This window comes from Olea europaea, unplaced genomic scaffold, assembly GCF_002742605.1.
Source record: "Olea europaea var. sylvestris unplaced genomic scaffold, O_europaea_v1 scaffold1093, whole genome shotgun sequence".
Classification (NCBI taxonomy): Eukaryota; Viridiplantae; Streptophyta; class Magnoliopsida; order Lamiales; family Oleaceae; genus Olea; species Olea europaea.
In genome coordinates this window covers 58,970-77,204 of record NW_019228292.1, presented here as the reverse complement: position 1 = coordinate 77,204, position 18,235 = coordinate 58,970, and the positions used below count along the sequence as shown (strand labels likewise).

General features: G+C 34.6%; 1 protein-coding gene and 3 long non-coding RNA genes across 6 annotated transcripts; 1 reads left to right on the top strand and 3 right to left on the bottom strand.

The window, feature by feature from the left end:
- Positions 1-224: 224 nt before the first annotated feature.
- Positions 225-1,397, bottom strand: LOC111373239. The gene is made up of 2 exons (XR_002698925.1): positions 1,319-1,397; positions 225-804 (listed from the first exon to the last, which is right to left on the bottom strand). It is a non-coding gene; the product is annotated as an uncharacterized LOC111373239 (long non-coding RNA).
- On the top strand, positions 1,369-12,243 carry LOC111373236 (putative ABC transporter C family member 15). 2 transcript variants are annotated; one of them, XM_022995742.1, is made up of 11 exons: positions 1,369-1,582; positions 4,449-6,802; positions 6,909-6,995; positions 7,276-7,920; positions 9,040-9,204; positions 9,397-9,691; positions 9,988-10,202; positions 10,443-10,748; positions 11,147-11,210; positions 11,316-11,555; positions 11,673-12,220. In XM_022995742.1, the coding sequence occupies exons 1-11, from the start codon at positions 1,543-1,545 to the stop codon at positions 11,798-11,800; spliced, it is 4,539 nt and encodes a 1,512-aa protein (XP_022851510.1). In that variant the 5' UTR covers positions 1,369-1,542; the 3' UTR covers positions 11,801-12,220. The 2 variants fall into 2 exon arrangements, with proteins under 2 accessions (XP_022851510.1, XP_022851511.1); XM_022995743.1 differs by lacking the exon at positions 1,369-1,582 and adding an exon at positions 1,587-1,700 and having other exon boundaries at positions 11,673-12,243.
- LOC111373238 lies at positions 2,426-9,525 on the bottom strand. Its single transcript, XR_002698924.1, has 3 exons — positions 9,410-9,525; positions 7,585-7,932; positions 2,426-3,265 (listed from the first exon to the last, which is right to left on the bottom strand). It is a non-coding gene; the product is annotated as an uncharacterized LOC111373238 (long non-coding RNA).
- LOC111373237 lies at positions 9,542-14,164 on the bottom strand. Of its 2 annotated transcripts, XR_002698923.1 has the most exons (4): positions 14,005-14,164; positions 12,843-12,927; positions 10,487-10,734; positions 9,542-9,670 (listed from the first exon to the last, which is right to left on the bottom strand). It is a non-coding gene; the product is annotated as an uncharacterized LOC111373237 (long non-coding RNA). The 2 variants fall into 2 exon arrangements; XR_002698922.1 differs by lacking the exon at positions 12,843-12,927.
- Between the last annotated feature and the right edge of the window lie 4,071 nt (positions 14,165-18,235).

Below are 18,235 nucleotides of genomic sequence, written 5' to 3'. Positions count from 1 at the left end.
TTCTTCAGGAAATATCCACACTATCTAGAATTTACTTACAAATTCGATGAGGTTAATATATTTACATGAGTAATACTATACATCATCACTAGTTTACGCGGCACTGGTCCATTACCGTGGTAGACTAACAAATAGCAGTATTCTTTTATTTATGAATATTACTAGACTATCATTCATTATCAAGCGAATGATGAATACCTTTATTATTTATTTACTAAAAGATGTGATTATGAACCTTACTCTCACATAAACTGATAGTGGACTCCAGTAAGCAACAAAACAGAAGCAAAATTGATTTGCATGTAGTATATACAACAGCAATTGATTTAATATTATCTATGCCTTTCACCATCAATGCGGGAATATATCAATAATTCAATGCCCCCACTTTAATACTGCCAAGACATTTCCACCTCCAGGCTCCAGCCTTTACTACTCTATTTCCCAATAGTCCAGAAAAAACATTCACTAGTGGATGAATTAGGCTCTAAAGCCACATTGAATACTTTATGCCATCTCTCCCTCGTGTCATTTAAAATTGGGTAATAGTCGCCCCTTGGGGCACAGTTCAACTGGTGGATCAATCAACATTTGTCTTGCTTCCAGCAGCAGGGTCGAGGTTCGAATCTTGGGGTGGAGGTTCGAATCTTGGTGGGAACCTGCGGTCAGATTTATTTGGTATGAAGCAATCACTTTGGAGGAGGATCTCTTGTGCGCAGAAGTGTACAGGCGGTGGGGGGAACCAGTGATCCAATTGAGGCATAACCTGTAATTTACCCCCTCCAAGGTTCTAGGGGCAAAGAACTTGGGGGTCCAAGATTTAGTTTAGTGTAAGTTGGGATATCTGAATATAAAAAAATAATAATAATAAATAAATAAATATTGGGTAATAGTCCTACGAATCACCATATAATCTGAATTTAATATAATACGTGTCTTTTATGTAGCAGAGATGTACTTATTCTACTGAACAAAGCATATCAAACACGTTGAATAATTTATCTGATTTAATATTTTAGAGCATAATTGAAATATGAGCCTTTGTTTGCTACTATCTAGCTGGCCATCATGTTAAACTAGGAAATTAGTTAGAATCTATTTGGGAGTGATTTTAATAATTGATTTTTTGATCGTTAGGAGAAAAGTAGGCTAACCTGTGAGAGAAGAAGTCAAATATGACGTCTAAAATAATGAAATAACGGTCAAAAAATTAATTATTTGAACCAAAAAATCACTCCCAAACTTGTTGTTAGTGTTTTTTTCTTTTCTTTTCTTTATACTAATAGCCAAATGAAATTACAAGAAGATATAAGCTTACATAATTCTTTCTGGTCAGTCATATATGTGTGTGGTTTCTGGATCTCCCATTCCACTCTCCCCATCACATATATTCAAAAACTGAAAAAGTAACATGTCTGTAGCATATTAGAATATCCTTTAGATTTGCTTCACTACACATAAACTCTATAAAAGACCCTAAATCTCAAACACAAATTCTTCACACTGATACAAGTACTTGTTCCAGATTCAGAGTGAGAGAAAATGGTGCTGGAAGAAATGCTGAGGTCCAACAGTGGTTCAAGTAAGCTCTAACTTCTTTCTAAATAATTTTTTCACAATCAACATGCACGTCTACAAGTGAATTCAAAGGGGAAAAGACAATGGAAAAACTATAAAGTTTATGAGATTCCAATTTCAAGGTAATTGTTGAATACTGATATGATGTTCATTCTGTGGTTAGAGTCATATTTTACTTATATCTTTCTTCCCATTTTTTATTACAACAAAACATTGGTTTTGCCGTTTGAAAACTGTTTCAATTTGTCCCTTTGGATACAGGATGCTAAGAAGGTTGTGATTAAGATGTAGATTATTCATCCTTGTTTCGAAAAATGTAAAAGAAAGAAAATGAAGAAAAGGGTTGAGATTGATGCATGAAATTGCATTTAGATTTTTATTTTAATGGAAAAAGCTGGTTAGCTATGATGCACCGACGGGATACATGTCGGCATTCATAAAGTACCCACACATCACATTGATTAAATTTTTTAAAATTCTTAATTTATATAATATAAATTTAATTTTATACTTGTTATTAATTTTTTTGTTGAAATCTTTTAAATATAATTACTTATTTGTTATTTAACCGTTGTTTGATTTCCATTATTTTCATAATAAATTTGTCTCTCTTCTTCTCAATTATACATTCTTCAATAACATAATATTATATTCATATTCAAAATATTTCCTTATTTTTTAACCACATAATTTCTATCAATCTACTATTTCAAAATGCATTATTTTCTTTTCAATTATACATTCTTCAATAATATAATATTATATTCATATTCAAAAATTTTCCTTATTTTTTAATCACACAATTTCTATCAATCTACTATTTCAAAATGCATTCTTGGCTAAGAAGGGAGTTCAAACAAGGGCTTGATAATGAGTTTGAATTAAAATACATAATACTTCCAATAAAGAAAGAAAAATGGTCATGAGCGTTAGAGAAGTATCAGGATCCGACACATGTCAAACATGAACACGCTGATCCAATTGAAATGTCCGCGCAACATAGCTGGTTAGATCTTTTGGTTTTAATATTATAGCCAATTCCTGTCAAAGCTCATCCGTGTACATGTGCAGGATAGAAAAATATGGTGCTGAAGTTTTTGATCCTGAAAGGGAAGTCATTTATTGGATTTAGATCTACCTGCTAAATCCAAGTTCCAAGAACAAAAATTCTCCTTCTCTTTGGGGCGGGGGGGAAGGGCACAGCTGGGTCTCACTTCTGGGATTTACTGTACTAATTGTGCATTTTTAGAAAGCATCAGTACATGAAAATGCATTTGCCCCAGTATTCCTTTTCACATGGAACATGTTCAGCCAAAGTTATTCCCATGAAAATTTACCAATCTGTTACTCTTCAAAAAGTGATTGTAAAGGATCTGCAGGCTCTCGATATAAAAATAATAAATTGGCAAAATTGAGAATTGATAGGTTCTTTTAATATAAAATATTCCTAAAGAGGCTAACAAATAAGACAGAATCTGAGAACAATCAAAAAATAATTTCAACAAAGTATAACAATGTGCTGGCTCCGAAAGAGAAAAAGACAAAGACTAAAGACTTGTGTTAGGTTAGTGTCCAAAATTACTTGCCTTTTTTATTCTATGGGCAATGTAGACATATCAGACTGACACCCTGCTTCCCAAATATGCTTGATGAAGAAATTTTCTCCTTGACGTATGACTTGGTTGATCTGTATAGATAATGTTACAATCTGGTCAAGCATTTAAGAGGGAAGACATGTATTATTTGACCAACAAAAAATTGTTTTGAGAACAATATATACACATAGATGAGTCCATAATATTATATTAATTTTTATTTTCTGTTACATTACTTTTGAGTGCTTTAGTTTGTGTATGTTATATTTTAAATGATAAACAGATATTGGCAGACTACAAAACTTTATATTGTCCTCGTTTGGCCCCCATTAAATTCCATTGCATTACATTCTATTTTTTTCTCTCTTATTTTCAACCACATAATCTTTCATAAAATAATATTACACGTAAATCGAAAATTTTTCCATCTTTTTTAACCACTCATTTTAAAAAAAAAAAAACACTATTCCACATATTTTCATCATCACGAAATGGGGGCCAAACGGGGGCAATTCATTGAACTTTGCAAACATTTGGAAATCTGCAGTCCCTACTCAGGAATACCATTTAGGTTAGTTATCATACAAGATATTACAATAGATTCAGAAAATTTGAGCAACAAAGCACTTGTTAATGGCAAACATATCAAAATCATATTGAATGAGAAATAAACTAGTGCATGTACCTGTCAATGAAATAAAGGACTTATGTGAATATCCCAAAAAAGTACAAAAGTGAATTTTCACCACTAAGCATCAAAAGTATTTAGTCACACCAGAATCTAAGTTCTAGCAGGTTTCAAGTCTAAGAACAATTTTACACAGTTGGATATCAGATATTAGAGAACCTGGAGAATTCCCATCATCACCAGTGTTACAGGACACAAGTGAATAGCATTTCCTAGGAAACTTGTCGAACATCTCTGCCTGATGGTTGCAACCAGATTCAGATTTCTGCTTTTCCTCTGGCATTATCATCCTTACATAGGATTAAATACAGGACATTATTAGGTTGTCTTCTGCATAGTGAACGCATTTTAATTCTTGCCAGCACGATAAATTGTCACCTTAGTTGCACTTGTAAATGCCATTTTAGTTATTGTCTCCTTTCAAATGGTTCGGACCCTGATAGTGCAATTCATATGATATGGCAAGAAAATTTAAAAATAATAATAATAATAAAAATCAGAAATAGGTTATTTTATTTTCAAAACTGACAGCATGAAGTAAAATGCTTGCATCTGCTTATCTCATTTTGTTTTACAATATTTGACAGATTTGAGGTTCCCACAATTTCGGGTTCCATGGCCAGAAATAATCTCCTCCTGCCACTGGGAATATGCCAGCATAGTTCTACAAGTTGGATTCCTGGGCATCGTGTTGCTCCACTTCATAAGAAACAGCGTGGAATCACGTTGCAGAGGCCGAAACAAGGTGAAGAATGTAGAAAAATATCCCACACGTCTGAAATTAGGCCTCTCTTACAAACTCAGCGTAATCTGTTCTATTGTGGTGCTGTGTACTCATTGTGTGATGCTGTTGATGTTGCTGATTTTGGAAAGTAGAAGTGGTGCTCAGTGCGAATCCAGGGTTCCAGTTCTTTTATCCAGAACTATGCAAATAATATCATGGGCAATCACATTGATTGCACTGTGCAGGGTTTTTAATAGAAAATATAACAAGTTCCCATGGATCTTGAGAATCTGGTGGACATCCAGCTTCTTGTTGTCTCTGGTTCGTGCCATGATTGATGTACATTACACAATAACGAACCATGACAACCTGAGGGTACAAGAATATGCTGATATAGTCAGTTTTATTGCTTCTACCTGTCTACTAGGTGTATCAATCAGCGGGAGCACAGGCATAGCTCCGATGATCTCAAACAGCACCACAGAACCCCTTCTAAATGGGAAAACTGAAAAGCATTCAGAAGTAAAAAGAGACTGTCCTTATGGGAAAGCTACGCTGGTGCAACTTGTTACATTTTCTTGGCTTAATTCACTGTTTGAGACTGGGATTAAGAAGCCTCTTGACCAGGATGAAGTCCCAGATATTGATATCAAGGACTCTGCAAGTGTCCTATCCCAGTACTTCGATGAGTGCCTCAAGCACACAAAAGAAAAAGATGGGACAACAATATCATCTGTCTATCGGGCTATTTACATATTTGCGAGAAAAAAGGCAGCCATCAATGCACTTTTTGCAGTTACAAGTGCAGGAACATCATATGTAGGACCATATCTAATTAATTACTTTGTAGATTTCCTAACTGAAAAGAAATTCAGGAGCCTGGGTTTTGGCTACCTTCTAGCACTAGGCTTCCTTGGGGCAAAACTAATCGAGACAACTGCACAGAGGCAGTGGATTTTCGGAGCACGCCAGCTGGGACTTAGACTGCGAGCCGCTTTGATATCTCACATCTATAAAAAGGGCCTGATCTTGTCAAGCCAATCACGCCAGAGCTGCAACACTGGAGAGATCATCAACTATATGAGCGTGGATGTCCAAAGAATCACGGACTTCATATGGTATTTGAATATAATTTGGATGTTGCCAGTACAAATCTCCCTAGCAATCTATGTTTTACATGTTAATCTAGGAATGGGAGCTCTAATTGCATTAGCTGCAACTTTAACAGTAATGGCTGTAAACATACCATTGACAAGGATTCAGAAAAGATTTCAGACGAAAATTATGGAAGCCAAGGATGACAGAATGAAAACCACGTCAGAAGTTCTTCGAAACATGAAGACACTCAAACTTCAAGCATGGGATACTCATTACCTCAAAAATCTAGAAAACCTGAGGAGAACAGAGCATAATTGGTTATGGAAATCACTTAGATTACAAGCATTAACAACATTCATCTTCTGGGGCTCACCAACTTTTATTTCCGTGATTACTTTTGGTGGGTGTGTTTTGATTGGGATTCCTCTCACTGCTGGGAGAGTCTTATCAGCATTGGCTACATTCCGGATGCTTCAAGATCCTATATTCAATCTACCAGACTTACTCAATACAATTGCACAAGCGAGAGTTTCGGCTGATAGAATTTCTTCTTATCTCCAGGAAGATGAGATCAATTCAGATGCAGTTAAATTTGTTCCTAGAGATCAGACAGAATTTGAGATTGAGATTGATGGTGGTAAATTCAGCTGGGACATGGAATCAAGAAGTCCGACACTGGATGAGATACGTCTTGTAGTTAAAAGGGGAATGAAGGTGGCGATATGTGGTCCTGTTGGATCTGGGAAATCCAGTTTACTCTCATGCATACTCGGAGAGATGCAGAGACTGTCTGGGATTGTGAGGATTAGTGGATCCAAGGCCTATGTTCCACAGTCCCCATGGATACTGACAGGAAATATCAGAGAGAATATACTCTTTGGAAAGCCATATGACAGTGCCAAGTATGATAAAACAGTTGAAGCCTGTGCTTTGACGAAGGATTTTGAGCTATTCGCTGCAGGGGACTTAACCGAAATAGGAGAAAGAGGAATAAATATGAGTGGAGGCCAGAAGCAAAGAATACAAATTGCCCGTGCCGTGTACCAGGATGCCGATATATACCTACTTGATGACCCTTTCAGCGCTGTGGATGCTCATACTGGCACCCAACTCTTTCAGGTTAATAATTCTATAGACTGTGTCTAGAGATTGATTGTCTAGGTGCCTTAGCACTCTCTCTTGAAATAAAGCGACACTGATGAAATTGATAATCCATAATCCACAGGACTGCTTGATGGGAATTCTCAAGGACAAAACAATACTTTATGTTACACACCAAGTTGAATTTCTTCCTGCAGCAGACCTCATTATGGTAAGTACTGAGTATTAAGAAACAGTTAAATTAATTGTCCAGTCAAATCAAGCATGAAATTTAGTTGCATTCTCACCCCAAGTATGATCTTATTCTGGACCCTTACATATGTTTGCATATCTTGGCATATTATAATTAATTATACAAAAAATTGCTGATGGTATTGTAAAAGATAAAGAAAATAAGCTTTTGCTCGATCTTTATTCCTAGAATAGAACAAGACTTCAACACACATGATTGCAATTTCTAGTTAAAGGTTTCACATAAATGTTGCAAACAGGTGATGCAAAATGGAAGAATTTCACAAGCTGGTACATTTGAAGAACTTTTGAAACAAAATATTGGATTTGAAGTTCTAGTTGGAGCTCATTGCCAAGCTCTAGAATCAGTCTTGACAGTTGAAAGCTCAAGTAGAACATCTGAATATGCAGCAATTGAAAATGAAACAGATACAGACAATACTATAAATGAAGAATTTCCACGTACTAAGCAAGACTCAGAGCATAACTTATGTGTTGAGATGAAAGAAAAAGGAAGGCTGGTGCAGGATGAAGAAAGAGAGAAAGGAAGCATTGGAAAAGAAGTTTACTTGTCTTACTTGACCACCGTGAAAGGTGGTGTCTTAGTTCCAATTATTCTTCTCGCACAATCATCATTTCAAGTGTTACAAATAGCCAGCAACTACTGGATGGCATGGGCTTGTCCGACTGGCGCAGTTGAGCCCAAACTTGGGATGCATTTCATATTACTTGTATATACACTTCTTGCTGTCGGAAGTTCATTTTGTGTGTTGATCCGAGCCTCTTTAGTGGCTATTACTGGGTTGTTGACATCAGAAAAGCTCTTCAGCAATATGCTGCACAGTGTTCTCCGTGCTCCGATGGCGTTCTTTGACTCCACCCCAGCAGGAAGAATCTTAAATCGGGTATGTAAGCTTCTGTTTGATGTAAATGGAATGTTATTCTGGTTGTGATTAACGAAGGTCAGCTAACACAATATCATGCGAGAAAGAACTATACCTGTAATCTAAGAATAAAATACAATAATCACATTAATGAGATAAATGCCTAGAATAAATAAGTATGAATATGCAACTTCTTAAAGATGAAGGTTTGTGATAGTTATATTAAATTATTCATTGAAGAATGTGGGGAAAAGATAGGAGGAAAAATAAGTAAAATCTTGTTTGTTCTTTCACATCACCAACACTATTGCCCATGGAAAACTAACAATTCATAAGAAATTATCAATATAACTTGCCAAAAAGAGGTGCAATATATAAGTGACTTCTTTAAGCTTCCTAGTTCCTTCAATCATGATCTCATCTAAAAAACTCATTAGTCCTATCTGTCTGAGACATCCCAATTATTCCACATCAGAGGAACGTGGAGTTAAGTGGGATGTTCAAAAATTAACTTGGCTTAGCCATTATGGGCTGGTAGCTATTGATCCAAGTAGATATTTCAATCTATAGGAGGTATAGCCAATGATTCAGGGCATTACAAATGGTATCATACACAACTCCCAAGTATTGGTGTCCTTGGATCCCAACAGAAGTTCACCAGAGAAGGTCCTGGAATGTGGTTATTCCATGATGAGGATATAGCCTTCACAAGGAAGGGAGATTGTAATGTCCAGTGTATACCACGTTGGTAGAAACTTCAAGTGGAGAGCTCGTCATAAGGCATTGGGCGACTTGATAAATTAATTCAGTCTTAGTGATTTTAGACCTAGTGGGTATTGCCTCAAGCAATTAATTCTTCAACACACTATGAATGGGCCTATGAGTCTTCAGCATTATTCTGAGAGTCATAGTCAACTCCATAGAAGCATCTCTAAAGGACAGCGACATAACAGAACACATAAATGGAAATCTTGAAATGCTAAATGATGTCTGTGAGTATGAAGACTTCAATGTGCAAAATCAGTTGGAAATTATTGTTTGATAACAAAAACTATATGGTGAAGTTTCCATATACTTTCTTTTTCTGAATACTTTTGAGGTCAAATTTTCTTGATATTCTCCACCCCCAATTTTTGACAGGCATCTACAGACCAAAGCGTCCTAGATTTGGAGATGGCAAACAAATTGGGTTGGTGTGCTTTCTCAGTAATCCAACTTCTTGGGACTATAGCAGTCATGTCACAAGTTGCATGGGAAGTATTTGTCATCTTCATTCCGGTGACGGCCATTTGCATCTGGTATCAGGTGAGTAGGAGCATCAAATTTGTTGGAGAAGTGAAACTTTCAATTTATACTATGGACTTCATAAGTAATTAAAATATAGATGCCCTATCCTACTTATACAGAATCTTGACTGAATTTATAGGAAGTATCTATTGTCATCTTTTATGGTTATGGAACTTTAGATAATGACTATAACTTATTGGTCATTGTCAGCAATATTACATACCAACTGCAAGAGAACTGGCACGTCTAGCTGGAATACAACGAGCTCCAATCCTCCACCATTTTGCAGAATCACTTGCAGGAACAGCAACAATTCGTGCTTTTGAGCAACAAGAACGCTTCACCAATGCGAATCTCTGCCTCATCGACAACCATTCAAGGCCATGGTTTCATAATGTCTCAGCAATGGAGTGGCTTTCTTTCAGACTGAATCAGTTAGCCAATTTTGTGTTTGCGTTCTCCCTGGTTTTGCTAGTGACACTTCCTGAAGGGATCATAAATCCTAGTAAGTGAAAAGACATTTTTGTGATTGCTGGTTCACAAGAATATATTATTACTATAACAGTTAACCAGAATAAATATGATGTAAAAAACTCTCATTCCATGAGATACTTTGTCTATAATAAACCAGGAAGTAAATACCACTAACGATAGACATGTATAATTAAGTTATCTGATGTTTTATCTTGTCTTCTGAAAAATACTAAAATCTGATGTTTTAACTTGTCTTCTGAAAAAAGACTAAGTAATTGATAGTTGAGGACACCAGCACATGAAACTCATTACCCATATATCTTACAGGCATTGCAGGTCTAGCAGTCACTTATGGAATAAATTTGAATGTTCTGCAAGCTTCAGTTATATGGAATATATGCAATGCAGAAAATAAAATGATATCAGTTGAAAGAATTCTTCAGTACTCAAATCTTGCAAGTGAAGCCCCTCTCATGATTGATGATTGTACGCCTCCGGCCAACTGGCCAGATATTGGAAAAATTTGTTTCACAAATTTGCAGGTGAGAGTCTTGAAAAGGTTATCACTGTCAAAATGAGTACAGCTGTTTATGGGCATTATTTGGTATTGGGTAATTGGAAGTTAAGGTGATTCCATGTTGAAAATCAGTTTCAAATTTACACATACCTAGATGCTTCACAAGGTTTTAAATGTGCATATTGTGATACAAATCCTACCGGTGAAGAATAAATACTGAAATATTTTTTAATTTGCTAATTTGAATACATTCTTCTCCATGTAGATTCGCTATGTTGAACATCTTCCATCTGTTTTGAAAAGTATTACCTGCACATTTCCTGGGGGGAAGAAAATTGGCGTTGTTGGAAGGACGGGGAGCGGAAAGTCGACCCTCATACAGGCTATCTTTCGAACAGTAGAACCCAGAGAGGGAAGAATTGTCATTGACGATGTTGATATATCCAAGATAGGTCTTCATGACTTGAGATCGAGGCTTAGCATCATTCCTCAGGATCCAGCAATGTTTGAGGGAACAGTTAGAGGAAATCTCGACCCACTCGAGCAATATCCTGACTCTGCAATTTGGGAGGTAAGGAAAATATATTTGAGATGTCATCAACTGAACTTGAATAAATGATTCTGCAGGCAGGCAGAGAATATAATTTGAACATAAACTAGATAAAAAATGATGGTCTTGATGCTCCCAACCCCCACTGAAATCTCCAGGAGGAAAAAAAAGATAAGCGAGGGATAAGAGCATTTAGTTTTTGGTGTGGATTGGAAGAAAGAAAAAAAATCTTATTTCGACTTTTATTTTTCAAGTAACGACATTGAGGTTGTGCTACGGTTAGCTGGTAAAAAATTCCAGTGTTCAGACATCAGCAAAATAACTACAAATTTTATCTCTAAATGAGGAAACATCAAATAAAGTAAACCCATACAAGTTATTTCACAGAACAAGGTTGCCACTAAAGTATCTTCTTTCAGGCTCTGGATAAATGTCAACTCGGAGATGTTATACGTCAAAAGGCAGAAAAGCTGGAAGCTACAGGTCAGTTTTTCATTTTTGACTACTGTCAATAGTTTCGGTCTTTGCTAACACTGTAAATTCATTTTATCCCTTCAAAATTAATAATAAAAGGTATGATTTTAACAGTGGTTGAAAATGGAGAGAACTGGAGTGCAGGCCAAAGGCAGCTTTTCTGTCTTGGAAGAGCCTTATTAAAGAAAAGCAGCATTCTTGTTCTAGATGAAGCAACGGCTTCGGTTGATTCTGCAACTGATGGAGTGATACAGAAGATCATTACTCAAGAATTTAAAGATCGAACTGTTGTCACAATAGCTCACAGAATCCACACAGTAATAGATAGCAATCTAGTACTGGTCCTCAGTGATGGTAAGAAGAGTTATGCTTCTAAATTTGAGTGCTCTAGTCTGAATACCAGCCTCGTTTTGTCCTTTTGAGGTTTTAACGGATAAAATTTCTTGATAAAATTTCTTAATCTTTGAGCAGGAAGAATAGCTGAGTATGACACGCCAACTAAGCTATTGGAAAGAGAGAATTCTTTCTTCTCAAAACTAATCAAGGAGTACTCCACGAGATCTCAGAGTTTTAGCAGTTTATCAAAATTACAAGATTGAATAAATTTCTAAATTACTGGAAACTGAATGTGGGGGAATTTTCACAAAAAAATGATGTCACATTTCATTATCCAGCTTCAGAGAAATGAAGAATGAAGAGAAAAGCCTCTGCAAAAGAACATCTTACTCAGTTTGGAATCCCATGGCCACTTTATTAATATATTCTGCAATTAAACGCAGAAAGCTCCAAAAAAAGTCAGTTCAGATATCGTTTACCAGATGTTTCTTTATACAGGAAAGCACATAAGGATACTCATCACACTCTCCACAAAATCATGAGCTCTATTCAGATGATGGATTCGTGAATCAATATTGTTTTTATAAAATAAGTGTGACCATAAATTTTGAGCAATCAAAGTTGCTTTTGATGTGTAACATGTCAAATTTATTGTTTTTAGTCTTGAACCCTCTTTCACTCTACATGATGCACTTATAGCTGCTGATCCAGTACTTTCATTTTCTAATGAATAACACGTTCAAGGAAAGTTTAAAATGAACACCATTATAGTCCTTAAACTTAAAGATTAGGATCATCATGTCCTCGAATGCTATGGTTGATATGGAGTGCACGACATCTCAAGTGGGTGAACCACCTTCTCACTCAAAAAATCAAAAAAGACAAAAACCAATTCCCAAACCATGTTGATGTAGGAGCATATTAATTTGACGACAAGCAATTGAAGAACAAGAAGAGAAAGTCCAAGAAGAGAAGATTGAGGGCAAAGAAGAAAATCGATTTATCTCTTATTCAAGGGTACCTATTACTTTGAATAAACATTCTATATATAGAGCAACTAATTTAAACTAAAAAAAAAAAAACTAATAAACTAGAACTTCATCGAATTATTGAATCTAATCTAATCAAAATAAACCTAATTTTAGTACTCTATATTAAAATCAAATCTAACTTCTCTTTGCTAAAATATCAATATTAAATTCAAAACTCCCGGCAAATGGCCAGTGGCCCAAAGAAACGAAAGAATCGATTACATTTCTATCTTTATCGTTATTACTATCTCTATCTCCATTGCATATACTTTACCAAGTCTGATTAATGATAACCCATAGAAATCCATTTCAGCATTGTAGTTTAACAACCTTTTTGCATTCCAAACTCTGCAATTACCCTGCAGTTTGGTAAAAAGGATAATCACATGCATGATGAAACAGCCTATATCAAAATGAGCTCTTATGGAAATCAATTAAGGAGTTGGATACGTAAAAAATCATGATCTTGGGTAATGTGAAGAAATCAATTAAGGAGTTGGATCAGTTTATCATATACGAAGTGTATGTACTTACAAGCATAAAGCTTCAACACGCAATCTCACTATTTAGCATGTATGAATACAACAGTTGCCAGGCAAGTATATACAAGAGTTTAGCACTGATCTACTCAATCAATCAACCAACAATAAAGACTAAAATTTTTGGACTTTCAGGGTCTTAATATTACAAGAACCAGATCAACCCTGTCAAACTCAACTATAAATACCTGTGCTTTGGGCGATAATGTCTTGGCATTTGAAGTCAAGACCTTAATTCCTCGTACCAGTATATAATCTTTCTTCCATTGTAATCATTCCAAGAAATAATGAAACGGATGGATCAAGGAAAAATAAATAATAAAAAATCAACCTCAGATACTAACAGGAGTTATGTTATTGTGGGTGCCTATATATAAGCCGAGAAACGCAGAAAGTTCACAGTTCAAAATCCTATAAAGTTTAGCAATGAAAACTCCAGTTAAACCTAACAAAGCTAAGATTTCATCTCCAATTCTCATTGTTGGAATAAAACGTGATATTATGGAGTTGGATTTTCACACACTCTCAGAAACAGATTGCATTTATCAATGCCACTGTATTATTCTATGTTAGATGAGTTTCAATCTGTACCTACAATGGAATTTTCAAACTTGATCAGTTAGAATCAGATTTAGAGTGAGCTAAATTTTCAATTCCATTGATTACACAGTTTAAGATCTCCACTACTAATTCATCGGTTTTGGGAAATTTACAATGAAGTAAATTTTCATTACGTAGTTTCGAATCTCTATTACTTATGATCGAATTTACAAATTTGACGAGTTTAGCCAAATTTCTTCAAAACCATAACTCAATCTTAAGGAAAAAAATTCCATCCACCTAGTTTTTTACCGTAATAAACTTACTTTGCAACATAGAGATGAAAACACTGCTCACCCTAGACAACTGGTCGATTGGGGTACTTCATATCATCTACAAACCCTTCCCATATTACTAGCGTGGTGTTCGCCGACAACGGCAAAAGAGCTCCGGACGATCAAAAGTCGAAAGGCTCCGGCAACTACAAGTTCATGGGGATAGTTTGAGAATGGCCGGAAAATTCTTCCTATTTTCCACTTCTTTCATATTGAAAGTACTATTTTGTCCTTAATGAAATTATTTGTAAAATCTATCTTATATTTTTAAGAATTTATCAGTTAGATCCTATATTTATATTTTTCAATCTTTTGAACACTTTTAGATATTCTTTATATTTTAATAGTTCTTTAAAAATTATAGGTTGATCTTTCTTGGTTATGTATCCTTTAAATAATCATTCTGAGATTTCTTCTTGTATATCCGTATGTTTAGTTATAATATCTTTTACTTTTCTTATTTCTCTACTAGTTCCTACAGGATCAAATTCTATATTATTTCTACAATTATAATCTATATCTCTGTATATTTCTTCTATTTTTTCTTTACCAACAGGAAATATATCATCAGATTTTTTATCTAGTTTAAATAAGAACGAAACGTCTTTTTCATCTAAAATTAAAATAAGATTATTATCATCATTAATATTTGAAGTGGATGCTTGTGAATTGTTCATGTAGATAATTAAAACATAAGCATGTAAAAATAAGTAAATAACTTACAGTAATCAATTGGAAATAAACAGGCTCTCCCTCCAGTATGCTCTTATAGATGTTTTGCATGTACTTAATCAATCTTCTGAATCAAGTAAAGATTTAAAATGTTTTTTGAAATCATTTGGGTCCACAACTGCTTCCGCAAAAGACTTTTCAATTAAGGTTGCACTTCTCATTCTAGAGAACTAGCCGTATTTCCACAGACGCTATCTCACAGTATCCAGAGTCTCTGTTTTCACCTCTATCCAAACTCTTTTCAGAATCAAGTTCCTACTTGGAACGAAATTTTAAAAGATAACTCACACACAAGGTGCTACAAATTTTTGTTAGAAGACTGCCTTTTTCCCCTAACCATTCATCAAATACGGGTACTTTGGCATGACTAACATCCATTCAAAATCAAAATTTCGAAAATCTTTTAAAATCTCTATCTGTACTGCCGAGAAATCATGAGAAACTTAACGAAATCCTTTTATGTAAACTTTGTTGAACATAACAAACTTTACTTTAATATTCATGAACTGAAATTGTACATGCTTACAAACTATATTTACATACCTTTGGTACTCACCTTATGAAGTTTAGAACTCCATAAGTGATTACCTTATTACACACTTTCCTATCTTCAAGCTATCTAATATTTTTGTGAATACAAGTAGTGTAATCAGATTACAAAAGATTTCTCTCAAATGTGTTTAAGAGAAGTTATTTCAAGGTATTTCGAGATGTCTTCCTTCTTCCTTCATGCCTCCTTTTATAGGAGATTTTGGAATCTTATCTTGGACAGGTGTTTTCCACCTTTCTTTGTTGGGTAGCTGGACCATCTTATCTCCACCGAATTCTTCATTGTCTTTTTGATGGGTGGACCTCTTATTTTGAAATTGGATGCCTTATTTTTTATCTTTGTCTGCCACTTGTGACCATTGGTAGGAAGTAGTCACAATTATAAAGACTTTTCTTGCATTATCTTCCGTCTTCTAGTAGCCACAGTTTTTCTTTAATAAATTTTTTTATTAAAGTAGTGATAAAGGGCTACTTTAGTCATCATCACTTCTCCATTTTTGAATCAAAGAATTCTGCAGGGAATTCTTCATCATTAAGGGATGCTTGACTCATATCTTCAACAACACAGTATTCACAATGGTGATCACTGTAATTCCAAAGCATTTTGCATAATTCTTTAGCCATATCTTCTGATCCATTTACTTGGTTGGATATGATTGCTGATAATAAATGGTCGAGATAACAAATATCTTCTTCTTTCGTATCCATTCTTGCATTGGAATAGATAATATGATCTTCAGATGGATAAACCCATATTTTTTCTTTCTCAGTAATAATCTGAGTTACATGTTCAAATATCTCTTTATATCCTTTTGCTCTTCTATAAGGCATCATATTAAGAATATCTTGATATCCATTTTTAACAACCTTTTGATTGGCTGGTAAAAAATGTTGATTTGTAAGTCCCATTTTGATCACATGGAACGATGGATGCATATATTCAAGGACAGGATCCCATTCCATTGTTGCTGAATGGAATCTGATATATATATTTGTTGTTTTAACAACTTCAGTATATCTTTTAACAGCTTTCCTAATGTTGGCTGGAAGCTGAGCTATCTCCTTGAGATCTTTACTAGGATATATACAAAGTATATTTCCTATTTCAAAGCAATTTCGAACCCAGTTGGCTGGTGCTCCTGGATAAAAGTTTATCTTGTTGTATTTCGAATAGTGGAGAGTCTTCATCCACTTTCCAATCTCCAGATACCAATCTGATAAAATATTAAAAATAACAATAAAGAGTGTTACTTCTTTATGGTTATCTTTTTTGAGCATTTTTGCTTCATGGCATATCTTGACAATATCTTTGGGATCTATCCTTTCAATAGAAAGTTTAGATTGAGTTTGGCTCTGTGAAGAGCTACCTTCTCTTTTGATATCTTGAATATCTCTATTACCAGTAATAGGTTTAAATATTTCCTGTGGAGGGGTTCCTATTACCTTCTTTTCTTTCCCTTTATCCTCGGGGAGAGCGCTAGTATTCACAAGTCTCTGCGAAGGGATACTAGTCTTGGTACAAGTAATTTCTGCCTCTTGGGCTAAATTCTTGCCTCGAAGGCTATCTTGGATATTTTGAATTTGGGTTTTCAAATAGGAAACTTTTATCTCAAGTATCTGGACTTTCGTTTTTAATTGTTCTAGCTCCATCCCTGCTAAGATAATCAGGAAGAAAGTTAGCTTTTCCTTTAATATATTCAATATCAAATTTGAAATATGAAAACCAAATCTGTATCCTAATTATGTATGTATTAGTCACAGATGGATCAACATTATTTTTCAAAAATGCTTTAACTTGAGTATTATCAGTTCTAATCAAGAACTTCTTTGGTAATAAATAATCTTCATATTTTTGAACTCCTCTTTATACAGCAATGAGTTCTTTTCTATTCGTCTCATATCTTGTTTCAACTTCTTTGAATGTCCCTGATGTATAACCGCAAGTATCTCAGGGCAAGAACAATCTTTTTCACATTTATATTCTTTATGATTCTTTTTAACCTTTAATACTGCTCCCGAGTAGTAATCTGAAGCATCAGTTTCAAGGATAAAAAAATCTTCTTCTTGGGGTATTATGAGTTTAGGCAATACCTTTAATTCTTCTTTTACTTTTCTTATATTTTCACAATCTTGCTCTTCCCAAGACCACATTATATTTTTTCTTAATTTTGGAAGAAAATAATTTTTCAATTTGACACAATTTTCAATGAATCTTTCAGCATAATTTAATATACCGAGGAAGCTTTGTAATTATTTTTTATCTTTGATTTCTTCAGAAAATTCTTGAAGCTTTTCTCCAATATGGTATTGCAGTTGCAATTCTCATTCTTTTATAAATAATCCTAAGAATTCTATTTCTATTTTAGCTATCTCGGCTTTCTTTTGAGAAAGTGTAATACCATGTTTTTTCATAATATAACAGAATTTCTCAAGATACTCAATATATTCATCAATATTATTTGAATGAATAAGTAAATCATCTACGTATGCAATACAAAAATGAGTAATTGGTTTGATTACCTCATCCATTCTTCTCTGAAATATTTGTGGTGCATTTTTCAACCCAAATGGCATTACATTCCATTCGTATTGTCCTAAAGGATTGGGGGTACTAAATGCAGTTAGTGGTTTACTTTCTTCTGTAAGCATGATTTGCCAAAACCCTGACTTACAATCAAATTTTGAAAATATCTTTTTGTTCTGTACTTGTTTAATAAGGGTATCCTTATTTGGCAAGTAGTATCCATCAAACTTGGTAACTTCATTTAATTTTTTGTAGTTTATTACCATTCTGGATTTTCCTCTTTTTATCTCACTACGTTTTCTAACCATAAAGGCTGGGCTGCTATGTGGGCTTTTACTTGACCTAATCAATCTGGCTTCTAGCAATTCTTTTATCTGGTTTTTAAATTTCTTTTGATCATCAACACTATATTTCATAGGTTTGACCCTTACTATAGTATCTGGATTAA